Source organism: Amphiura filiformis, chromosome 5 (assembly GCF_039555335.1).
Source record: "Amphiura filiformis chromosome 5, Afil_fr2py, whole genome shotgun sequence".
Taxonomy (NCBI): Eukaryota; Metazoa; Echinodermata; class Ophiuroidea; order Amphilepidida; family Amphiuridae; genus Amphiura; species Amphiura filiformis.
The window spans coordinates 75,781,342-75,807,966 of NC_092632.1; the positions used below are offsets into that span (position 1 = coordinate 75,781,342).

At 38.3% G+C, this 26,625-nt stretch overlaps 1 protein-coding gene across 2 annotated transcripts in view; it reads left to right on the plus strand.

Moving 5' to 3' along the window:
• LOC140153726 (uncharacterized) overlaps nucleotides 1-26,347 on the plus strand; it is a 42,832-nt gene extending 16,485 nt beyond the window's left edge. Inside the window, exons 7-23 of one of the 2 annotated variants that reach the window (XM_072176557.1) lie at nucleotides 860-965; nucleotides 1,760-4,243; nucleotides 4,766-7,188; nucleotides 8,859-9,103; nucleotides 9,919-10,026; nucleotides 11,498-11,607; nucleotides 13,361-13,451; nucleotides 14,129-14,245; nucleotides 15,670-15,757; nucleotides 16,088-16,241; nucleotides 17,366-17,512; nucleotides 19,390-19,496; nucleotides 20,022-20,081; nucleotides 21,352-21,455; nucleotides 23,027-23,127; nucleotides 24,572-24,697; nucleotides 25,923-26,347. In XM_072176557.1, the coding sequence (XP_072032658.1) occupies nucleotides 860-965; nucleotides 1,760-4,243; nucleotides 4,766-7,188; nucleotides 8,859-9,103; nucleotides 9,919-10,026; nucleotides 11,498-11,607; nucleotides 13,361-13,451; nucleotides 14,129-14,245; nucleotides 15,670-15,757; nucleotides 16,088-16,241; nucleotides 17,366-17,512; nucleotides 19,390-19,496; nucleotides 20,022-20,081; nucleotides 21,352-21,455; nucleotides 23,027-23,127; nucleotides 24,572-24,697; nucleotides 25,923-26,043 (6,692 nt within the window). In that variant the 3' untranslated portion in view covers nucleotides 26,044-26,347. Of the gene's footprint in view, nucleotides 1-859; nucleotides 966-1,759; nucleotides 7,189-8,858; nucleotides 9,104-9,918; nucleotides 10,027-11,497; nucleotides 11,608-13,360; nucleotides 13,452-14,128; nucleotides 14,246-15,669; nucleotides 15,758-16,087; nucleotides 16,242-17,365; nucleotides 17,513-19,389; nucleotides 19,497-20,021; nucleotides 20,082-21,351; nucleotides 21,456-23,026; nucleotides 23,128-24,571; nucleotides 24,698-25,922 lie in introns of both variants that reach the window. The other variant, XM_072176556.1, reaches the window with a different exon arrangement.
• The last annotated feature ends 278 nt before the right edge of the window (nucleotides 26,348-26,625 follow it).

Here is a 26,625-nt window from a genome sequence, read left to right on the forward strand (position 1 = left end):
GTTTTAAATTGAGTAATGACCCTTGAATAACGACCCTTGTTTTAAATTGAATAACGAGCCTTATTTTAAATTCGAATATCGAACCTTGCTTTAAATTGAGTAATGACCCTTCGAATAACGACCCTTGTTTTAAATTCGGAATAACGAAAGCGTGGTTTTAAATTGAGTAATGACCCTTTGAATAACGAGCCTAGTTTTAAATTGAATAACGAGCCTTATTTTAAATTGAATAACGACCCTTGTTTTAAATTCGAATAACGAGCGTGGTTTTAAATTGAGTAATGACCCTTCGAATAACGAGCCTAGTTTTAAATTGAATAACGAGCCTTATTTTAAATTCGGAATAATGAGCCTACTTGTAAATTCGGAATAACGAGCTCTGTTTTAAATTGAGTAATGACCCTTCGGAATAACGAGCCTTGTTTTAAATTCGGAATAACGAGCCTTGTTTTAAATTGAATAACGAGCCTATTTGTAAATTCGAATAACGAGCCCTGTTTTAAATTCGAGTAATGTGGCCCTTCGAATAACGACCCTTGAATAACGACCCTTCGAATAATGACCCTTGAGTAATGACCCTTGAATAGTGAACCTTGAGTAATGACCCTTCGGAATAATGAGCCTTGTTGTAAATTCGAGTAATGACCCTTCGAATAACGGTCCTTGAATAACGACATGACCCCCACCTTCAGTGGGTGAAGGCTTTAATAGCAAAAAGGACATTTTTGTGAGGAAAGCAACATATTTGAAATGGTCTTCTTTGTGGGATTGGGTTTGCTGTTTACTGCATCAGAATTCAAATAAAAGTCTTATTGTCAATGTGTGCATCATTCATTATATTGTTTGTTGGCTTCTCTAGGCCTGGAAACGCTACTGACTGGTCAAATCAGAAACACTCCACCAGAATCGGAGGAACTGTCTACAGCTTCTGAACCACCACAACCTACACATGTTCAAGAGTTAAGGTATATAATGTGACGTGCTGATAAAGTCCAACATCCCTTATCCAGACCTCTTTTGTACGGATCTCGCTGTTATCCGAATGTGTGATGTTCATAGAAAAATGAGTTTTTAATGCTTTGAGAGCTTGATTTCATGCACTGAAGCATTTAGAAGGCCATGTGTCATAACTATGTGGCATAAAGCACTCAAATACCATCTTTCAGTGTTATTACCCAATTTTTAATTAACATATCAATGTTAGTACTTCAGATACTATATGCAAAATTACACATAATTCACTTATCCGGATTTTTCATTTATCCGACCAATGCTTGGTTCCAACATGGCCGGTGAGAGGTTGGACTGTATATAGATATGTTACCTATTATTTCAATCTACTTCCTATCTCTCCATCAAATGTGTAGTAAAGTTGTAGCAAGTGAGATTTAAGACCTCTTATAAACATGTTGAATTTTCATGCATGGGACAAAAATAATGTACCTCCCTCATTTTTCGGCGAAGGAACTCGAACAATAATTGGTGTGATCATTAAACATGAACATTATGAATGATATTTGTGCATTTTTAAATGTTAAAACACTTAAAGTACATTATTGTCACAATGCATTGAATGCATCGCAATTTAGCGTGCAGACACTTAAAATCACAGCTTCTTGAGCACATAGAAAAATAATCTAGTGATACATCGATACATTTCTACTCCATGAGTAACATGCAAACATGGCAGATTTGGGGATCTCATAGTTCTTTGATTAATTGATTGATTGATTATTTATGGTGTTTTATTATCCAACAGTTCCAGTTCCACTACAGTAAATATTCCACCCTCTGCAGCACCATCATCCATCAGTCAAGAGTGTGATAATAATGATATCAAAGAACAACAGATTGAGCAATTTGAAATCCAATTTACTGAAACCTGCTCTGAATCCACCGTGAAAGAAGCCAACAAATCTGTGAGCAAGAAGCATTCACGGCGTAGTTTGACATTGGTCGGAGCACCCAGCTATCTGCGACGTATGCCATCCAACAACGACTCCACAATGTCAGTGTCTATGGATCCCCAGCATTGGGCTATAGCTCAGCAATCCAATCTGAATCTGTCACAGGGTACAGGAGACATGGATCTTACTGCAACTAACCTCTCTCTCACTCATCCAGAGAGTTTTGTCCATGATGAGAGTGTCCACGAGCAAACGGACAACCAGAGCTTCTTCCAACAATTTTTAGGCTCAAAGAAACCAGCTGCTTTGTCATGGCAAGGTGTAGATGCTCCTGTCGAAGACGATGTGTTCACTGATGAAGATAGCCCTGAGGGAGAAAAAACTGACAACAAAATATTTTTCCAACAACTTATGTCCAGAACGTCCATTGAAACAAATAATCACATGCAGAAAGAAGTGACATCTAGCTGCAACAGTCCAGCACAGAAGTTGGACAACAGGAGCTTTTTCTCAACTCTTATGGGTAGCAGTTCTTCTCAACAGAAGGCAAATATATCCTCAATGACTACACTAAATAAGACAGCGATGTTTGGTGAGGATGAAGCGACAGGAGGAATGGAATTCACTACTTGCATCGGAGGAATGCTACCTAATCAAGCGACTAATCAAGTGTCAAATCAAGCATCGTTAAGACGGAAGCCACTCGGAGAAAGAATTGAGGCTCTCGCAAACTCTTCCGAGATGACGATACGATTTGGAGGTCATAACAATGAAGGCGACATGGAAATGACTGCATGCTACAGTGGCAATCAGCAATCTGGCGGACTGCCATCGTCTTCTAAGCAGCCTTTGTCAATGAAAGCTGATGCCACACAGATATTTAACCAGTCTGGTGCGATGGAGATGACAACATGCATTGGCGGTATCACAGGCAATGACCGCACAAGGTTCACTAATGTTTCCGGGTTGACATTCATGAATAAAACCTACACTGATGTCACATTGAACAATACATCAGCCGTCATGAGAGAAATCGACTCTGCATTGGGACTGAAGAGAAAATCGGACGTGCCAGCGGATTCAATGCAAGAGGCCCACAAGCAGAAAGTAAGACGAAGTGAAGCGCCAACACACGAGTCCACAAGGGTGTTTTCTGGAACGTACGTGCACACAGGTGTAACAGATGCCAATAATAGCAAGGCACCTCTAGCTTTGTCTCCGATTAGGAAAGATCCAAATGATGTTAATCAATGTGGTGAAGAAACTGCTGCTATAGAACTAACAGGATGCATCGGCAACATCCAGCAGAGACGGTCTTCATCTTCTGCTCCTCCGGTAGAAAGTACAAGAATCTTACAAGCTGAAGATACGGCCGGTATGAAGTTCACCACTTGTGTCGGTAGCGAGTTATCTCAACTTGAGAGACATAACGCCACAAAGCAACCACTTGAGGGGGACAGAACCAGGGTGTTTACTGCTGAAGACTCTGGAGATATGGAAATGACAGAATGTCATTCGGTAGTGGTAACAAGTAAGACACCATCATCCTCATCATCGGCAACGTCAAAACTGGCAACTGGTCAGGATCGTACAAAAGTATTCCAACCAGATGAGACCTGTGGAATGGAATTGACCACTTGCGTCGATAATTTGATAGGTAAAAATACTGACATTGCAAGCCAAGAATCAACCCACAGCTTGTCTGTGATGCAACACAGTAAGGCACCAAATGACATGGACAAAACAAAGATCTTCCTATCAGATGATACATGTGGTATGGAATTCACAACCTGCGTTGGTAATTTGCTGCCCAATTCACAGAACACGAGTGTGAGACGAGAGAATAAAAATCGTACCAGAACGTTCTCAGAAGAAGCTGATAACATGGAGATGACGGAGTGCATGGATTCCTTTGTCTCCGCAAGGAATGCATCCAGTGATACCTCGGCAAAGGCTCCGAACCCAGATGTCACAAAAGGGTTTTCTGACAACGCAGCGAAAATGGAGTTGACTGGTAATGTCAATACCTCTCTGGGATCAATATCACACAGCAAAACCCCTCTTGCAACCTCGATTAGTCATCGCAAAAAGGAGGAGCGAACAAGAGTATTTACAGATGATGCCGGAGGAATAGAAATGACGGAATGTATCGGTGGACTTATTTCAGATTCAAAGCACATCTTGAAACAAAATGACAAGACTCCCAAAGACCACACAAGGTTGTTTATGTCCGAAAACACGGCCAAAATGGACTTGACGGAATGCGTTGGCAGAATGTACCCCGATTTCACTTGCCCTGAAGCGGAGCAACCTGTTTCAAGCACAGGTAAAAGTGAATCGAAAGCTGATCGTACCAAGATGTTCTCAGATCTAACTGCTAGAATGGATATGACGGAGTGTGATGGACGTATATTCCAATCCATATTCAACGGCAAGGAGAGTAATTTACCAACTGATAACGAGCACACCAGGGTGTTTTCTGACGAGACTGCAGGTATGGAAATGACCCAATGTGTCGGTAATGTGTCTATTGGCTGTAATTCTATAGCAGCTGGTAAGGAGGAGAACAAAGGGGCTGCGTCAGAGTCTACTCGAGTGTTTTCAGAGGAGACAGGAAAAATGGACATGACTGAGTGTATAGGAACTGCATTTGCTTCTCATCCAGGCCTCACTTCAGCTAAGAAGGCAAATGTTTCTACCCTAAATGACAACCCACCAGACCAAACCAAGATATTCAGTGAGGATACATGTAGAATGGAAATGACAGAGTGTGTTGGTAATGCATTCCCCTCATTTGCTTCTCATCCAGGCCTTTCGTCAGCCAAGAAGGCAAATGTGTCCATTCAGAAAGAGACTCTACCGGACCAAACCAAGATATTCAGTGAGGATACATGTAGAATGGAAATGACCGAGTGTGTAGGAGCAGCGTTCCCCACATTTGCTTCTCATCCAGGCCTTTCTTCAGCCAAGAAGGCAAATGTTTCTACCCTAAATGACAACGCACCAGACCAAACCAAGATATTCAGTGAGGACACATGTAGAATGGAAATGACAGAGTGTGTTGGTAACGCATTCCCCTCATTTGCTTCTCATCCAGGCCTTGCTTCTGCTAAGAAGGGAAATGTGTCAATTCAGAAAGAGAACCTACCTGACCAAACCAAGATATTCAGTGAGGATACATGTAGAATGGAAATGACAGAGTGTGTAGGTAATGCATTCCCCTCATTTGCTTCTCATCCAGGCCTTTCTTCAGCCAAGAAGGCAAATGTGTCCATTCAGAAAGAGAATCTACCAGACCAAACCAAGATATTCAGTGACGATACATGTAGAATGGAAATGACCGAGTGTGTAGGAGCAGCGTTCCCTTCATTTGCTTCTCATCCAGGCCTTTCTTCAGCCAAGAAGGCAAATGTTTCTACCCTAAATGACAACCCACCAGACCAAACCAAGATATTCAGTGAGGATACATGTAGAATGGAAATGACTGAGTGTGTTGGTAATGCATTTCCATCATTTGCTTCTCATCCAGGCCTTTCTTCAGCCAAGAAGGCAAATGTGTCCATTCAGAAAGAGAACCTACCAGACCAAACCAAGATATTCAGTGAGGATACATGTAGAATGGAAATGACAGAGTGTATAGGTAATGCATTCCCCTCATTTGCTTCTCATCCAGGCCTTTCTTCAGCCAAGAAGGCAAATGTGTCCATTCAGAAAGAGAACCTACCAGACCAAACCAAGATATTCAGTGAGGATACATGTAGAATGGAAATGACAGAGTGTATAGGTAATGCATTCCCCTCATTTGCTTCTCATCCAGGCCTTTCTTCAGCCAAGAAGGCAAATGTGTCCATTCAGAAAGAGAACCTACCAGACCAAACCAAGATATTCAGTGAGGATACATGTAGAATGGAAATGACAGAGTGTGTCAGTGGATCATTTCCTTCTTTTGCTCCAAAAGTTTACACAAAACATGCCGATGATAAAGAAAATAATGTTCCTATCAGCAGCATAGCTTCACGCAGCAATCAAAGTTTAGCGTCAGGTATAGAAACGAGTGAGTGTGGAGAAAGTGAAGAAATGTTACGGTTAAGACTGTCAACAATAGCAGAAGAGAAGTCAATGAGAGAGAACAATGAGAGTATGGTACAGATGAACCGCTCATCAAATCAAACTCAAATGTTCTCTGGTAAAGACTGTGGGATGGAGTTGACGGAATGCGTGGGCATTTCCGATATACTCAGAGATGGCCCAACAAGAAATATGGCAGCTGGAGCTGGAGGTGCAACCAAGATTTTCTCGGAACATACAGCTATGATGGACATGACTGAATGTGTTGGAGGTGAATCTGTTGGAATAGTGGAAAATGTTGTTAACAAAACAGGCAGTGATGAACTTGTCGGAGAACACACCAAGGTCTTTTCCGAAAATACAGCAAGGATGGATATGACAGAATGTGTGAGCGGGGTGCTTTCTACAGCTTCAGGCGGGAAGATGGACGACAAATGTTTGAATGGTTCTGTGAGTGAGAAGAAAAAGGAGGAAATAATTATTGAAGGTGCCGAAACAGACAGTACTAAGATCTTCTCGGAGTACACAGCAAAGATGGAGATGACAGCATGTATTGGTGGTGTTCTTGATGGGTCTATTAAAGCTGTTGATACAGTTAATAGATTAAATAGTGAGAAAGAACATCTGGGTGAACAGACTAAAGTGTTTTCTGATAATACGGCCAAAATGGACATGACCGAGTGTGTGAGTGGTATGCTTTCTACAAGTGCAGATGATAGGAATCATTCTGCTATTGCCACATGTCAGCAAGTTGATAGGAAACGTGTAGCGGATGATGTTGTGAATGAGGAGACGGTCGAAGAAAAGAGACGTTCAGATACCTTCACACTGGACACCACTAAAGTGGAGGCTTCGGCTCAAGACGTCGGTAATGAGACAAAACGTAGTTCAGACACATTTACCATCACCAAGAACTCGTCCACTCCACCAAGTAATGACGATGAGCAAAATCTGAAGGATGGAGAATTGCGAAGGTCTGACACTTTTACTTTAGACAAAGCCGTCGCACAGACAAAAGCTTCTGGAGAAATTCAATCGGCCATGATGCAAGACTTGTCCAAATCGAAGGAAGGTGCTCCCACAAACGAAGAAGAAAGACACGGCTCAGCTGAAAGCTACTCGGGTGATGGGATAATGGAGGAGGAAACTCTAGAGATGGACAACACAGGAGATATTATGTGCTACTCGGATCTGTTTAAGAAAGGATTGAAAGGTAAAATACGTAGGTTACAAGGATTGTGTTGGGTTGTGGACCAGAGAAGAGAAGATATCTTACCCTTCCCAGAATCCTTTGCAACAGGATGCATCACCTCATTTCATCAAATGACACTCCCATTACATGTAAGCCGCGGCTTAAATTCCGGAAATTACGGTACTTTGTACCTGTAGGTTCCCTTTTCATTTTGAGAATAAGTTAGTTAAACAAGGGTTGATACGTCAAGAAATAAAGACATTTTGAATGATGTGGATGTGATCAGTTCATTGAGGTACATTTCATCACTATATCACCATATGTTGCACTGGATAGCAAAACAGTACAGGAAATGATCAAAATGTGTTATGGGAAGTGTAAGATATCTTCACTGGTTGTGCATGATATGTATCACTATCAGGGTCTTTAATAGTCCAGGGGCCTACCATAGGGCCCCTGGTGGAATGCAACGGAGGCTCATCAGGGTTGATCCATTCCTTCACAGGAAGCCCTTCCAAATCAAGAAAGTAATGGATAGAATTGGTAAGAGACAGTCTGCATGTGTAACTGAAAGGGCTGCTGCATGGGTTATGAACTTAAGGGTATACGAGGTATTGTTGGTCGAAGCAGCCAAAAAAAAAAAATTGATTTTCATTATCTGAATCAATATATTATTGAAAAATAACACTTTGGTGTTTTGCAAAAGTACATTCTACAAATCACATACTTTGAAAACTTGCTTAATTTATTGTTGTTAATGAGTTATATACGTTTTACAAAAGTGTTGTTGTTTCAGCCCTCTTTACAACATAACTCAAGAACCACAGGACCTACAAAAGTATATCTGTGATATTTGAATTCTTCTACACGCCGCTATGAATTGAGCAATGCAATTTTGCTAAAGCTCACTACCATTCGCAAGATGCTGTGAACTACATTTTTTTGTTGCTGCTTCGACCAACAATAACATCGTATACCCTTAACACAAAGAGTTTGTCCAAAATGAGCACGATTCTTATATAGTCATAGCAAAGGAGTATTTTGTGATCCTAGCATCCTCTTTTTATGGCATTTTTCAGTAGATTTCCAAGAAAAAAGCTTATTCCCGAAATTTCAGTTGATTCCGATTTTGCGTTTGCAAGTTATGCATGATTATGTGTATTACTCTGCTCCATAGGCTACCACTATTGTAATTTTGTTCTGGTACACCAGAACGTAATTCAAATTTGACAATATTTTTGCTATACAAATTTGGAAGAAATTTTTTGTACATACACACGATGTAGTACATACACATGATGTAGCCAGAGGTTTCCAGTGGTATAAAACTTTTTGAGAAAAGTGGGGGGATGAGGATGACAAAATGCTCTTTTAAAACATGAGGAGTTGGAATCTCTACAAGGAATGGAGATTGCTTATTTTCTGACTGCCTGCTTGTTCATATAACTCTGGATGTATTTTGAACAAGATTACGCCACATAAATGGATTAACATGATGAAATAAAGTGTGTTTATAGTGAATCGCTGTAAATCTTTGAAGAGTGTATACTTTACTATGTATGTAACATATTCACTGTGTTAAATGCTTAAATTGTCGTATGTGTTAGTTCCACCTTGCCATACTTGGAAGTATGCTCTCAAAAGTTTACAATAATTTACTAAATCATTTCTTTTTGTTGCTGCTTACCCAGATGTAACTATAATGGACACAAATCTTTCCATGGATATCCCTGTGTTCCAGTCTGTATCATCTCAGAAAAATGATACGTTGGATGATTCAGTATTCAGGACAAGAAGCCTCACATCAGCACCATCTTCAACTTCCTCTGGGTCATCTTCGTCATTTTCTCAGAGTGCTTCCGAGAGCTTCTTACCTAGACCTAGATTGTCTCAAGCGGATATTTCAGCATTAGACCCTCCTATCTCGGAGTCACATGTGAGTATATTCGGCATTAGCCCCTTTTGTCTCAAAGTCACATGTGAGTATATTCAGCATTAGCCCCCTCCAATCTCAGAGTCACATGTGAGTATATTCGGCATTAGTCCCTTCTATCTCAGAGTCATGTGTGAGTATATGCAGCATTAGCCCACCTCTATCGAAGAGTCACATGTGAGTATATTAAGCATTAGCCCCTTCTGTCTCAGAGTCGCAGCTTTAAATCAAGTAAGCAAAATAATTCTGAATGCAATCTTAACTAATGTTTAGCTGCCATGTGTTAGATGAGTACAATATACTATGTGTAAATTGCCAAATGTTCACAGGGCAGATATTGCACTTAGGCCTAAAAAAATTGTTTGATTGGCGTAACCCGACCTACCCTAAAATTAGGCCTGACCCTAACTTTTTTTATTTTTTTTTGCAAAAAAAAAAAATACTAGTAATAAAATTTAAAAAAATAAATAAAAATAAATAAATTTAAAAAAAAAAAAAAAAAGATCAAAAAAATTTATCAAATGAAATTTACAGCTTAAAAAGTAAAAAAAAAAAAAGGAATCCCTACCTACCTACCCTAAATTTTTTTTCATGTTACGCCAATCAAACAATTTTTTTTTTTAGGCCTTACCCACTTCTGGCACTGAGCAGACGACATAGCTTCGGTTTTTGCATTTGTGCACAAATGAGTTAAGATTGTATTCAGGTGTCAAACATGTCTACATGATTAAAAGAATAAAGAAACACTAATTATTAAAGTTACATATGCATAAAAATTAACATGTCTTTTTGCTTTTGTGTAAATTTCTCCCATGCAGACACTGCCAACTTCAGGGCCTGTACAAATAGAAGAATTCCTGGACTTCTTGGCAATATCAAGCACAATACCTAAAGGTCGGCGCAGCATCATGCATCAACCAGTATCCGTAAGTCCCCTATTAAAGGAAGGTGACCTGATATATTTGGAAAATCAAATTCTTTAAAACTTATGTATAACATAAACTGTTGTCCCTTTCAAGCATTCATGCAAAAAGATCATGTAAATGTTCATTGTAAATGCGACTAATTCTTCATGGAATTAATGTAGCGTAAAACTGGTAGGCTACAGTGTTTTTATTAATGATAATCATCATGATCATCATGTAATAAATAGATATCAAATGAAAGATCCTATTTTTTATCGACAGTTTTTGATGATTTCTTCGGAAATATATCGATTTGGAATGTCTAATTTCAATATGTTAATGAGAAAAATACGAGCTTTTGCCTGATACCAACATCTGCATTTTGATAGGTAAAGAGATGAGGTTGTCAACCAGGTCACCCACCTGGTCAAACAATATTTTTTCTGAATCCTTGAAATAAGAGGAATAATTTGGTATGCTTTTTAACCAGATTTGAGCAACTTTGAAATTTGACAACTGTGTTGACCTTTGACCTGGCTTGAATATGGCCGGAGTGCCGGAAATTATTTTTTGTTAACATCTTGAATGTGTTATAGGACCTTAAAAGGAAACTAAACAAGTTGGTTTGGCAGAGTCCTGGGGTATACATATCATTGTATATACTACACTGTATATAGTATGTGCATTATGTATTCATGTTTACAATTGTTATCAATCATATTTTACTTTAAATTAAAGATTCAAATTTTGTTAACTTAAAAAAAAAAAGAAAAAAAAAAAAAAAGGTCACCCACCTTTAATTTATGTATTTTTACATAAATTTGAACTTATTCACACAAGCAAAGATATATCACTTACAGTGATTTTTTTTTTCACTCATCCGAGCATCACTTCAGATGATATGCAGCACTGATGGGTTGCTGGTACTTGATGTGTTTCCGCAAATTGGATCATGTGATTGCAATATTGATCCCAAGTCACATGACCTGATTAGCTTCTTGTAGGCGGGTGGGAGGGGGTGGTGGCTTAAGTCGTACATAGATGGCCTCCTTGACGCCTCTATGGTCCCATGTAGGGTCCGTGGCTAAAAATTGGACTACATTTAGTTCAAATTTGTTTGACCGCTTTCATGTGGGCCCCTAATGGCTATGTTTCATGTTTGTGTTCAAACACTCGCTTGGTAAATGATTGCTCAGTTTTGCTAACATACTGGGGAGGGCAACCATGTCATTTGATGTTGTAAATGATCCCAGTGTGATCCAGAGTTTGAGGTATGAGTTTTGGTAAGGCGACCATGCTCCAGATGGTGTTTGCTGGTTTCTCATGAACAATCACACCAGCCCTACGCACCTTGGTTATGGCTTTGGTAACTCCGTGAACATAGGAGGGAGTAATAATGCCCCATTGGGACGGCCAGTGAAGCGACAAAAGAAGTTATGTTGCTTACACATACTTATGCTAACCAGTTATTTGTTGTATTTTGTCTTTACAGCTGGGACAGCCTGAAACTCTTGGTGATCAATTACAATTGAACCTTATTACGCAGCCTAAGCATCAGATGTATGAATGGGCAAATGATTACCTCACATCCTCTATTGAAAAGTATGTATTGAGAAACTTAGATGTTTCAGATCTTAAAATGTTATGCCTCAGTTATTGGCCTATTCCAGTTGAAATCCATTCATCCCCTATGGAAGACATGACCTTAATCTCCAACAGGGAGATGTAGATTGTAGGGATGTAGATTTCAAATGTAGTCACCCATTCAGGTAACCCCATTTGAAAGTCACCCATTTAAGTAAATAACCCCATTTGAAATTCTCTACTTTCAGTGTGGAAAATTAAGGTCATGTCTTCCATAGGGGGTGTTTGGAATGCTACTGGAATAGCCCATTGTTTTTATTAAAAGGCCCTATTCTTTGATTATTCAGGTATGAGAATTGTCCTGCTTTTGCAAGATTTCCTGCTTTTTTGTGGTACAAATTTCCGCACTTTCTTTAAATTTCAGCTCGTTTTTGGCCTTTTTAGCCTCATTTCAGGTTTTTTCATGGATGATCATTCTTATGCCTGATTATTATGGAAGATTTCTAAGAATTTAAGTTTTGTGATAGAATGAAAGTTAAACTGAAGCACTGTTTTTTGATTACTGCATTAAATATATCTAGTAGAATATTTCTGAATTCCTAACAAAGGGTGAATCTGTTATTTATTCAATCAAAGGAATATGTGACATGATCAAGGGAATGAGTCACATGTCTAACCCTGGTTGAAAATATGAGTTTATATACGTTTCTAAGGGAACATTTCAAACTTTCAGAAACTGAAAACCCCATGTTAAAAAGACTTTTCTTTGCAAAGTTACGTCAATTTATTGATCGCTGAAAACAATATAAAACAAAAGAATTTTAACACTTTCTTTGCCAATATCTCAAAATCAATATTAGCGGCATCCGACACATTTCCCTTGATCGTGTCACATGTATATAAGCAGCAGGTCTCTTGGTAAGTTCTTGGAAATAAAATTTTATTAGTTCAGTGACAAATTAATCAAATTCAGCACAGATATATAACTTATATAGTATTATTGTACCTAAAACGCCACCTTTTGAAATCACAGTTCCAAAGTAAGATTGTGGCCTAATGTTACCTCCCTCTTGGTGAACTTTTGGGGCTAGAATTTGGGCAAGAATCTGCACATCGATTCTTTCAAAGATTCTCAAACAAAGTTCCATTGATCAAACTTCATTTTGGGTTTACTCACGATTTGATTGTTACACTGTGCTGCACCTGCCTTTTCTGTAACTTAAACAAGTCAGTGGATGTGTTTTTTTTTTTTTTAATGTCATCAACTCTGTCTATTAAAGGAAGGTGACCTGCTATATTTGGAAAATCAAATTCTTTAAAACTTACGTATAACATAAAATGTCATCCCTTTCAAGCACTCATGCAAAAAGAACATGTAAATGTTTTTTGTAAATGTGACTAATTCCTAATGGAATTACCGACATTTATACAGCGTGATATTAGTAGTCTACAGTGTTTTTATTTTAAATGATAATCATCATGATCATGTAAAATATTGATTTCAAGTGAAAGGCCCTATTTTTCTCATAAACATAAAGAAATTAGAAGTTCCAACCTAATTAGTCTCAAATGTGATATACCATATTTGAGACTAATTCGGCAGTTTTTTGATGATTTCTTCGGAAATATACCAATTTGGAATGCCAAATTTCAATATGAGAAAAATATGAGTTTTCATCTGATACCAAAATCAGCATTTTGATGAGGTGAAGTGGGGGATGAGATTGTCAATCAGGTTACCCACCTTTAACCACTATCTACCTATCTATAGGATGCGAGAGATAATCGGAGAACAAGAAGAGAGACTCTCAAAAGAAAATCCAGACATTGTGAAGGAGCTACAACATGCTACACCAGAAAGGGTGAGGTTTACAGTTGATACAATGGTATTGCTTTAAAACAGTAGAGATATGTGTGTGTGGGGGTGTTATAAATACTGTCAATTAGGGACACACACGTAGGGGTGGACAAATTGTTATAGGGCTTTTTAAGGTATGTAATAAATTTTATGGGCAAGATATGGTACTATTCTCTGCATAAACAATGGACTTAGAATGTTAGTACTATAGGTAAAATAACTATAATTCTCGATCATGAGAGGATGTACCTTCTGCGTCAGCGTACTTTTCAAAGAATAACACAATTGTGCGTCCTACATGACCGAACATTGACCTTGCTTAGCAACGACTGTGTGATTGGTCAATTCTCAAAAGCTGTATTTGCACCATAAGCGCCGGTCTTTGTGTAGTACGCTCAACGCAAATACCTGTGTGTACCCAAGTTGGCTCTCATGATCGAGAATTTGATATTTTGCCTATAGTAAACATTAATTTAACTATGCCTGTCCCACAGTGCACATGGTGCTTACCAGCCAACTGTCAACATAGGAACTTTATATGGGAGATTTTGACGATAAAAAAATTATTTCTGAAAATCCTGAAAAGACTTCTCATGGGGGGGGGGGAGCTGCCCACTGGCTTTTTGTACAGCGTTTGCAGAGGCCTTGAATTGAATAAACCATCTTGTTCTCTTATTTCAGTCTCAAGAACTTAGAAAGATGGTGGTTTCACTACAGGATGGGTGCAAAAAATCAACTCAGAAAATGTTTAAGGAGTGGAGGAAGAAGATTACCTCGTCAACACTAGAATCACTCAAGGTATGTGTATATATGTGTATTGTGTATGTAAATGCATTATATAGCTACCTACTACCAAGGCTAGAATGAAAAACTAGTACAAGGTACATTATTGTATGCCAGGTTTAGTGTCACCAGAGTATATAGTTTAATTTAATGTTTTAATAGACCCATACTTTGGTTGTTAATTGCATCATAAATGCAAGGGTTTACACATTCACAACATCTAACCAGAGGCCCATTTCACTATAACAATCTTATCTTACATTTGATTTATTACACATAAAATTAGAGAGATTTGACAACATGAATTATTGTTTTCTTATATAGGATTAGGCAGGTCCAATTTGAGTTCAAGCATATGAGTGAGACCTGTTCTCACAAAATGAGCTGAAAGTTGCCAGGGAAGAAATGGAGATGGATCATTGAACATTAGACTTCTCCGTAGTCCACTTGCCCATTATGCATACTCTGAAATATTTTGATGTAATAAATATCAGTACAATTTCGAGTTCAACTGACTGCATTCATCATATTAATAACATATTTTACTTATCGACTATGGCATAGTCTAATTGAACATCAAAAATTAAGATGTGCAACTTTCCTCTTATTTGTAGGAATAGATCTTGTGAATCATGCCAGCCTTGCATTCACTTCAAAATATATAGCCAGTTAGCCACCAGAGGAGGCTTAAAGGCATTCCTACAATGCACTAGGATTGGGAAATTTGATCAATATATCCTAATTTTAAAGGCAAAGTCCCCATTGCCACACACACAAAATGGTAATTTTAAAACTGCAGCCAACGAGCTAATAGTTGATACTTATAACTTATATTTGACTTTCTTACAGGAAACATTCATATTGTCCCACTGCATTAATTTTATTCGTAAGTCTCATTGTTTTGAATGTTAAATAAAAGGATAAAAACACCAGCTATTTGCACACAATCCCAATGCAAGGTATGGTCAACTATGCAACATGTGTACAAAAGCCAGACATACCAAGGTCAGAAACCCCATTGGGTTCAGTGGCGTACCGTGGCCGCTCCAACCCCGGGGGGCTGAAGGAAATTTTCAATATTGCCGCCCCTTCCTCAACAGCCCGAAAAGGTTGACCCAATTTTTTTTCCGGTGGTTTGAAAAAGTTTGCCGCCCCCTTCTTCTTCCGTCACCCCTTCATTTTGGCTGCCCCCTGCTTTTACCCCGGGGGGCTGACGACCCCAAAGCCCCCCATCCAAAATATGCGCATAGGGTAATGGGAATGGCTTTAAACATCCTCTGGTTAGCCACTATCGAAAGTACATAACCATGCAAGTGGTACTCACAGGAGTAGAACTAAGGGTACAATGTTTATGGCACAAGAAGAAACCTGATATTTAGAAAAAAGAAATCATTGTATTTTTGACATCGGGTACTTTCGATCTCATTCAATTTGAACAGAAATCACAAGAGGAGTTGGAGTCTGGAGTATCTGTTGTGTGTAGTTCAACTGAGAAGATTGAAGAAAGCTTGCAAGGTTTAGAACAATGTAAGTAATGCGAGTGGAGTTGAAATCAAACCAATGTGTAAATCATGTGTACATTCTCTGTAGTGGCGCTTATGCTTACATGAGGTGAACTGATAAATCTAGTAATAGTATTGGATCGGGCGAAAAGCAAGAAATGTTGGCAGAATATTGTATCGGCAGAAAAATGATTTGCATTCTGATATATTTATTCAAAATATTAGCATTTAGCATTTTTTTCAGTTTTTACTAATGTTAGGGATATTTTTGCCCATCCAATGTTAGGGATATTTTTGCCCATAAAACAAATTTGAAGACCTAATTCAAAAATGTTCATTGTTTGTTATGTCACAGATGATGGTGAACTTGACACAGCACTGGGTCAAGTAGACAGTACTACACTACCTACAGCAGAGGAGCAAGGGAAATATCAAGCAGAAAAGGAACTACTAGACAGAATCACTGAAGAAGTTGAACAACTGAAAGAAATGATTCCAGCTCTGGAAAAGTAAGAGTTACAATTAATATTACCTTACTTTGAAAATGTACTTATTGTTCGTACCATCCAAAGACACCTCATGCCATATTTACCACTACCTCAGTATATAGACGTAGCCTGAACTGCTCTCTGCACACTGTGGGCCATATAGTCAGCCAAACCCCAGGCTAGGTTAGGGTTAGTAAGCACCTATTGGGCATTTGATTTGATTTGATTTGTTCGGGTTTTGACAACCCTGGATAACCCAAGAAAGCCTCTATTGAAGCTTATTTCCATTGGGGTCCATTTGAACACCGGGACGGGTTGGGAACAGTCAGGGGTTAACACCCTACTCTTTTCGAAGCTGGCTGCGAGATACATGTACAGGTATGGTTCTCTGTACACGGGACCGAAGGCTTAACGTCCCCTCCGAAGGACGGAGTACTTTCATGATTCATTTACCCAATTCTAAATGAACCATGGGGAGAGCGGAAGTCTGAATTTAATCTACAGAAGTTGCCAATTAATTTCAGACTTTTTTTTCCAAGTCAATATCCCAGCAAATCGCCACTGCCGGGAATCGAACTCGGGACCTCATGCACTAAAGGCAAGTACCCTAACCATTGCGCCACGCTCTCCCTTGTACGCTCCACCATGCACAAACTCTTGTTTTGGTAGCAGCAGAAGCTGTTGTGACAAAAGGTTGGCAGCATCTGAACCAACTGCTTAGTCAGAATGAAGTGTCCATCCAGTGTTCTACCATTATGTTGTTCATTGTGCTATATAGCTTCTTGACCCTGCCACTTGGTTGGCATGTGGAACTTGCATCAGTGTGAGCATTGCCTGCAACTTTATATCAGTTCCATCATTCCCACCATAATATTTATGGTGGCCATCACAAATTAGGGCAACCAAAATTAGGTTTTGTGTCAGAATTGCTGTAATGTTATTTAGAAAACATTCACTACAGCCTTGTCCATAACTGATCTTTTTTAATCTTGTAGCTTGAGAGGCTACTTACTTTCCACAAATTTGTACTGACTTAGGATCACAAAGTGATGGATTGATTTGGTTCCATTTATATATTTCATATCATCAACATGGTAACTTGGTAAGTTTGCTTTAGTTATGTGAGTTTCATACTTTATTTTCAGACAAAAAGGAGATCTAAGGAAAGAAATGGAAACTCTACAAGCAACCCACTGTGCGATGGAATTAGAAGCAGAGCAACTTGCTTGCGTATCGAAATCACCGGAATTTAATAAGGCTGAGGCTGTAGACAAAATCAATAGAATCCACAGGTAATCATAGATGATGTGATAGAGGGGGTATTGCATTATAATGTAAGAACCTACCTAGCTAATATAACTTGTGAAGTCCACAGAGTTTTCCATAGCATGATCGGCTATTCCAGTTGAAATCCATATACCCTCTATAGAAAAGATGACCTTAATCTTCATTAGGGAGTGTGCATTTCAAATGGGGTAACCTGAATGTGTGACTCCATTTGAAACCTACACCCCCTGTGTGGGAGATTAAGGTCATGTCTTCCACAGGGGGTGTGGATTTCAACTGGAATAGCCCAATGCACTCTGTACAATAGAACGTTGTGGTCAATCTATGGCTCACATTAGATTCTGGGTAAAGAAAGTTCAAATAAATACATAAATAAATAAGCCGGTGTGTATATTACAGATGCTTTACCAATGTCACATACAGGTTGTGTATTAAGGGCAGACCACAAGTCATGATAAATGTCAAGAAAACGTGGTCATTTGGATAGGTGCTTGTTCATCAGGAACACAGATACATGAATTGAGTACCTTGCAGTGTGGAGGCTTGTGCTGAATGGCAGCCCTGGAATTAACCCACAGCACCCATGCCATTTTGCCGTGGGTGCCCATCCCCACTGCCGTAATGCCCTCAAAATATGTCCTTTACCCAAGGCAGTCACTTGCCATGCCCTCAAAAGTGAAGAAAACACACACAAACATAGATAGATGATTTGAATGAGAAATTGCCTTGGTGCCCTTCTCAAATTTTCAACAGTTGCCATGATGCCCTCTTGAAATATTACAAACTGCCGTGCTGCCTTGCCTTTTCAGTGAAAGTCCAAGGATATTCTCAACTTGCCCTAAAAAAGTTGTTGTGCCCCTTCAGATCCTTAATTGGAGGGCTGCTGAATGGAGAATGTAGTTTGTATGAAGTAGCTATTGCAGTCATCTTGCCACAGACATGTTGATATTCTTTCTATCCATACAATATCCATTTGGGAGCATGTGTGGCCGAGTGGATAAGGCGCCCGACTCGTAATCCATAGGTTGCGAGTTCGAGCCCCGCTCGTGCCAACGTGTTGTGCCCTTGGGCAAGGCACTTTATCCTCATTGCCTACTGGGGGATGGGTTGGGTTGGATTGGATGTTTGTATAGTTGTTTATTTCAATGTTTGCAATATTGGCGCTGATTAAGCTGCTGCCTGCAAATTGCATTGTGTCTGTTTAGGTGTGTTTAATGTTCAATTCTAGCAATTTGACCTGCATGGGTCACCATTAGAGTTTGAAATAAAACCTTCCTTTTTTTTTTACAAACATCATGCACTAGAATTGGCTGTAGTTGTGCTATGATGTGGTGATAATGAACTATCTATTGTTTTCTTTGGATCGACTTTGTTTCGATCAGTTAATCCTAAGTATAAGCCCTGCAACAATTTGTGAAATTGATTGCTGAAAGCTTAAATTGAAACACAAATTTGCCTACTCAAGTCTGTTTTACGTCCTTAGGTTAGGTGTTCCTAGTATCTTAATGTGTTTATTCATACAAATTTTATGGCACTAACAATTATACCTTGAGTTTGTATTCAAATTATGACCCTCAAATACTACTGTTGTACGGACTTGTCAATGACTTGTCAACTAAAAAAATAGTTGGAAGTTATTCAACCCTAAAGCACACACACTTATGATATATTGAAATACTGAAAACAGGGGAAAAATAACCGAAGGCGCCAAAGGTAATTGCCTTGGTGCCCCATGCCTTTGCCTTGGTGCCCCTCCAAATGTGTAACTTTGGATGTATTCTTTAGCATGTGATTGCCTTGGTGCCCTAGCAGGCCTTAGCAGAACACACTTTAAGATTGAGAAAAACAATGTTACGATATTGTATCTATTTGTTGATAACAGATTGCAGGAGTGGAAGCTAGAGGAGTACAAACATAATGGATGTAGAGTGTGCTTCACTTTCTTAGAAGGATCAATTAGGTTAACTTTCAACTTGGGGAATAAAGTGGGTGAGTACTTAAGAAAAGTGTATTACTGGCATATATATTTGTGAATATTCTGAATCATCCAGGGAGATTTGTGTTGTGATCATTTCGATAAGTGGTTCGTACCAAAGAAAGCATTAGCCAGTTGACCTAGCAAAGGTCATATTCTAACATGCACTACCACAGCGAATTTTTTTTCAGTAACGTGTGCATATTTGAACAGCAAAGATCTGCATTGATTGTCTGAACTGCTGCGTTGGACGTACATCAGATAATTAAATTATAACACCAAACGATACTATTTATGCTGTAAAGAGTACGGCAGATCAGATAACAAAGAATTAGCCTTTAAATTCTTTAAAGCACAGAAGTGAAGGGGTTAACTTTTACAAATGTCCAAGTCATGTTCTTTGGAAGGTTAACGGAGAGAGATCTCTGAAGTATTTCATGTTTTCCCCAGTAACATTTTGCGTATGTGATTATTTGTGACACTTGTTCTATCAACCACACTTTGACTAATTCACTATGTTTTCCTCATGGAATTTGCAGGTAGTGAAGAGGACAATATAAGAGAAATAACTGGTGTCAGCTATGAAAGCTTACTTGCAGGTAAGACTAAAGCAAATGTGTCACAACTATATATATGAGGACATTAGAGAGATAAAATGATTCATATCAACACTTACATGTAACTTTGTCAGAGTCCTTTACACTGATTTAATCACTTGGTGAATCACTGAACACTCAATAACTGAACAAGCAAAACTTGACATGCTGTATAAATGCCTAAAACGGTCCACACGTAGGCGAATGCAAAATGATTTGGCCTAGAATTGAAAGGAACTGCAGTGGGATTGTCTTCATAATTTAAACTTTTTGATAAGTGCAGCCAATGCTGGGGAGAATTCAGCTTGATTCCACTGAGGAGCTCATTTAGCATCACCACTGACTAGCATTCTAGCATATTAAATTGGTTCACCATAGTGAGGCACATAATATAGATCACATGGAATGTATGTAACTACCATGTACTTGGGTTTGGGGGTGGTGTGATGTGGTATCTTATGCCATAGTACATGTAGGTCTGTCCATGGTCTATGATCAAATTAATGGTTATCTGGGAGTCGCTAGTCATCAACCCGGCAAACATTGGATTCATTCAATTTCCTGTTTGTTGGCTAGTGGTGTGATTCAGCTTCATCACACATATCAGTTCATATTTCTACACCAATAAAGCCTTCCTACGTATGTTTGATGATTATTCACACCAATGGTATCCCAATTTTTTATGATGATCAGGGTTGTAGCTAGCGGCGTAGCTAGGGGTGTAGTGGCCTGGGGCCAAGGACACATAGTGCACCCCCCAATTTCCGCACATTGCCCAAATTAGCACAAATACCACTAATTAGTTTTGGTTAAATGAAATTGAATTTTGGTCTCAAATTAATCTTTCAATTGCTTGGAGGGGGCTCAGAATTGATGCTGAATTGGTCAATTTGGTGCCCCCTCCCTAAGGTGGTGCCCAGGGCATGCACCCCCCTTGCTACACCACTGGTAACTAGTATATTTTTAGTGCAGGGTGGCATTTGATGAAAATATTGCATATTTGGAAATTTGTTGTCAAATTCTTGACTAATTCAATAAAGTTGTGTGCAATTTTGAGTGGTGGGTGGCTCCAGTGCTAACATTGCAGGTAAGTGGTGGGCTGCAAAACTGAGTGGTGGGCTCTGCTGCCCACCACTGCCCACTGTAGCTACAACCCTGATGATGATGATTATTAAATTAATTTGAAATAAATCTATTGATAATAAAACAAAAATGCTGTGCATCTTCCTAAAATTCCTTTTGACTATCTGTTTTTGACCATTTCCTTTAATAGGTGATGCTTGCATTGCTGCCAAAGTAGCCAACACTATGGCATTAAAATCTGTCGATATCGAGACATTACGGCGTACCATAACTACCACAAAGAATTTTCCACAGGTATGTGTTATTTAATTGTGTCTTAATGAGTTTGTGTCATCAACAGCATGCCAGATTAGGCCACAAAAAAAAAAAGTGTTTGTTTGCCCAGACATGGGGTAGAAAGGAGTGGGTCGGTAGGTCGATTTCCTTTTTTTTCTTCTTTTTTCTTTTCTTTTTAGATCTGTACATGTGTTGCAGCAAGTGGGGTAAGAGAAAATATCGACATTCAGCTTTACATTTTGTACTAATTGTGTCAAACTTTAATTATAGGTTAATGAGCGTGTATTACTTTAGGGAGAAATTAGACAAAAATAATGCATGCGGCGCTAATGTCGATCGCGTAGCGCAAGTGCATTATTTTGTCTAATTTCTCGAGCAACAAGTAATACGCGTTCATTAACCTATTTGAATAGTATTTCATACCCGAGAAGAAAAATACACGTGATTTTTGCTGTTTTTATAACAAAACTATCACTAAAAATGTTGGAAATAAGACCAAATATAAATGCATCAACCCGCCCGAAAAAATGAAAGCTGTGATTGCCAGGAATATTAATTTTCAAGTGTCATTTGGCTTTTTTGGGGGGGAAAAACAATGTTTTCTTTATTTTTATATCATTGTAAAAAAAAAAAAAAAAAAGTGTATGTTTTTTATTTTTTGGGTCGGTCGTGTCTGGGCAAACAAACACTTTTTTGGCCTTAGGATGATGTTACTAGCGTAATAACAATCATTTCTGATCTTTACACTCACTTTGACAGGTCTGTAACTTTGATCCTTAATCATGTAAAGGGAAGATGTAATCAGTGGTTACAGTGTGTTTTATGTTCTTACCAAACAGAAATCTGATCATCACTTTCGAATTAAATTATCAGTGGTTATGGAGAATATTGGAATATTGGAAGGCTATCAATAAAGTCATACCGTATTTCGTCAAATAAACGTCCCCGGGGGCGTTACATTTTCCCAAGGGGGGGGGCGTTTATTAGAGGTCATTTTAGCACGACAATTCCCGTTAAAATCATTAGGTAAGCTTAAAAGTCACGCTAAAATGACGAACTATGAACTTTTGACACTGACTTTTGGTTCACTTCCGGGTTTCTGATGCAGATTTTCGCCATTTATTGCTGCTATTACCGACCATGTGAGCAACTTGGTAAGCTTACTTCACAAGATAGCATGGAAATATCGGAATTTTTGAAATATCTTGGTTGAAAAAAGTGGTGGGGCGTTTATTTGAGGGGGGGCGACTATTTGACGAAATACAGTATATACTTGCATAAGGTCAGATTGTCTCAGTGTTCACTGTAATGTTACCGATGTTACCTGGCCCTCATCCAGGAAGAACAGATGATTAATTGTGTTTTCAACTGATTGAGTGTCCCAGGTTTAACAAACAAAACAAAACAAACAAACAAAACCGACGATATGGTCTCTGAGATTCATACCTGGAGAACACACAAAGGAATCTGTGATTTTTTTTTCTATTGCATACAATTGCAAATGTAGTCACATGTGGTGCAGGTGAAATTCAAAATGCCCTTTTCTTCTTAACCATATAACAAACACCGCTATTTTCTTTATCCTGTAGGTTCTGCAGCAGCTGTCTACCAAGCTGTGTCCAGCCCGTTTGATGTATGATGAGGTGGATAGCATTGCTTTCTGGCATCCGTTGACTTTCTCTGAATCAAAGTAAGAATTTGTGTGTAGACCTTGGTACATTACCAAATTCTTATGAGCTGCTACACCAGAGGTACACTGGCGTGCAGCTACTTCATTGGTACTTTAGGGGTGGCAGCAATAGGAATAGGATAGTGTACATGTGTATTGGCTATGTTACTGTAGAGCTGCCTCACAGTGAGTGTACACTGAAAGTTGTACAGGTCAGTTGATGAAAAACCTGAGAGTACACCCCACCGCAATTCCCAGTACACACATTGTGGTGTTCAAAGTGTATGTGTGTTTGAAGGTGCAAAACTAACCACAATCAACACAACAACTCGTAACAAATCGATTCCGAGTTAGATTGACGGGTGACGTTAGCTGTGAACTAGTATCTTTAATTCCGACTTTTATTATATCCATGCTTGATTGACACTGACCAGCGATATGGTACAAAATGACAGCACGATCATTAAAACATGAGGCAACTATGTCTTGGTCTGGAGATTGTTGGTGCTCATCTATAAATGTGCATTTATTAGTGCTGCATGAAGTCAATTGAATGTCATCCTGTCAAGATATTCTAGATTTTCATTCTCTTTTTCTGTAATTAGTCAGTGACAGGTGGACCAAGTGCTCGTTGACCTTGTGTACCATGTGGTACCATAAATGGTAGTAGAGGTACGGGTAATTGGTATTGCATTCTTGTGCAGAATTGAGTGATTCTGTTGTGTTTGTCTGTTCTTGAAATTGAATAATTTATTGATTAAAAAAAATTTCTTGATCCTCTGAAAAAATTTTGGAAGCTCTGAAACAAATCTCTGAGTGATGCTGCAGATTGGAGTTGATGGTGCATTTTGCATTTGTATATGGGATGCACTAACCTAGCTTGTCCATATGTGGTTGAAAATAAACTGCATATTATAGTCTGTGTACCTTCCTCAAGTCAGATATTGATATAATATTGGATGGCTGAGCATGATACCATAACATATCAGATGAGTCATAAAAATGTTGGTTCGATATTTGTATGACGAATCCGATATATTATGGTATCATGCGAAAAAAGCCATCCAATATTATCATTATTAGGTTTTCTTGACTCCTAATAACCCTGAAAACATAATAGTGTTTTTTATTGTATCTCTAGTCTAAGTGTAATGATGAGAAGTAAATAAAAGTATACATTTTCAGAAAGGAAATGATGCAAGGAATCCAACTAGCATAACAGATATCTGCAAAAATTAACAGTTTCTGAGAAAATCTCAAAATTTGATTTTACTTTACTGACTCGAGGAAGGTATACAGACTAGTTACACTCATCGATGATGATGAAGTGTGACAAATTTAACTCTACTGGTATTATACTGTTACTATTTGTAACATGCAAGTATTCTTTCAGGTGACATAGCTTGACCAACTTGAGTTTATTTTGGTGAGTTTTAACTATTTTATATTTTGTGTTGTTTTTCAGACTGACTGTGGAATTTTCTCATCTCAAAGCCTACCTAAAATTCTATGTGACCTTTGAACTTGTACCAGGGACATACCCAATGAAGGCATTACGTCACACATACAGACACAAAATTGGACAGAATGTGTAAGTACAATGGACTTTCAGGATACACAAGTAGTGTAAGCGAGTAGAAATCTGTGCAAATATGGTAGCGCGCAATCCAAATACGGCAGCCAGCGCTTGTGCAGTTTGTTCGACGCACAACAACACGCAAACGCTGGTCAATTGTGTGCGACATTGGAACAATTACGCATTTTGCTGTCAATTGTGAGATATTAATGACCTCGATTTGCGTTCGCGTTTTCACAAATAATAAAATATGATTGGATCGCACGCATCGCGTTTATTAATGAGGTTATGAATAAAGAATAAAGTAATTTTACACTTTTTAGGGGTTAAGCACCAGTTAAAAAAAAAACAGCCATCAATATTTAGCCCGTAAAGCAGAGTATTGGAGATTATGAAGCTAAGATCTTGAAAACTTGAATATTAAAAACCATAGATTTTTAGAAACCAACACTGAAAATACTTTACAGTACACAGAATTAATGCAGTTGTACATTATTATGTCACTCATACATAAATGATAAATTGTAGACCTAATTTTATCATCAGCCTCTCCATTTCATAGTTTTTACCATCAGCATTGCACCATAGTACATGTGCATCTGACTGTGTGCTTTAAGACTTGCAAATTTAGTTATGGGGTGTAAAATGTGAAGTCTGTTATGCCAAAACATGGTGTTATGTTGACAAAACATTTCCTACATTCATTATTATTTTTTTGTAAGTAATATAATTTATGTACGATTCACATAAAACAAATATGAACTGTCTTAAATTTGTGTAATGGTTGAAATTTAATCACTCTGTGAAAGATGTATTGTTCCAATCCAATGTCCCATTCCGCCCATCTCCACCGGATTATATTTCAGTTAGCATATCACACTCATAGAGAGTTGATTTTTGTATACTGAATGGTACATACTATATGGTTCTATTCATTGAAGTAAACCAAACGTTTTGTTTAAAAAAAAAAAAAGAAGGTTTGTCTCAAAGCTCACGAGAAATTTAAAACAAATGCGAAATGCGATTTTTTTTTTTTTTTTTTTTATTCGACTTTTTTCATGGTATTTTGAGAAAAAGTCTGATTTTCGCCGATTTTTTCTGGAAAAAACTATAAAAAAATTTTTTTTTGAAATAAAAAAAATGTCCGCATTTGTTTTTTGTCAAATTGTGGGATTTTACAAACGCGCGCGCAAGCTTTTTGTTTTGTTTTTGGCCTTATATGCTAATGTTATCATTACAGAGAAAGAGAAGTAGAAGCTGCATTGTCATCGGTGAAACCTGGCTGGAACTACCTGTCAAGATTAACCTCAACCATTGAAGAAATTATACAAAGTAAAATACCAAAGCAACAGGGATATTGATGTGATTCTTAATGAAATAAATTGTGGCTTGTTCAGGGTCAGAAATTTGGCGAGAATCCGAGAATCCATTCTCGCAAAGATTCTCCTCAAGAAAATTGCAAGAATCTAAATGGATTCTCATAAATATTTCAGTTTATCATACAAAGTTATATGGCGAGAATCCATGGATTCTTGCAAAATTCCACTGGGTGAATCCAAAAGGATTCTCGCACTTGGTTGTGAATTTCTGACCCTGCTTGCTCCAACATAAATTTGAACCATCTGTGGAGAAAGTGAGATGATATGTGTATGTTATCACACGAGTTGGGCGCAAACATTGGTTACAAACATATCAACTTGTACCCCCTCATTATCACTGTAATTGATGTTATGATATCAGATATATTCCCTCAACTTGTACCCCCTCATTATCACTGTAATTGATGTTATGATATCAGATATATTCCCTCAACTTTCACAGGTGGTCTGATAACACACTTATACATTGGTTACAAACATATATCAACTTGACAGGTGGTCTGATAACACACTTATACATTGGTTACAAACATATATCAACTTGTACCCCCTCATTATCACTGT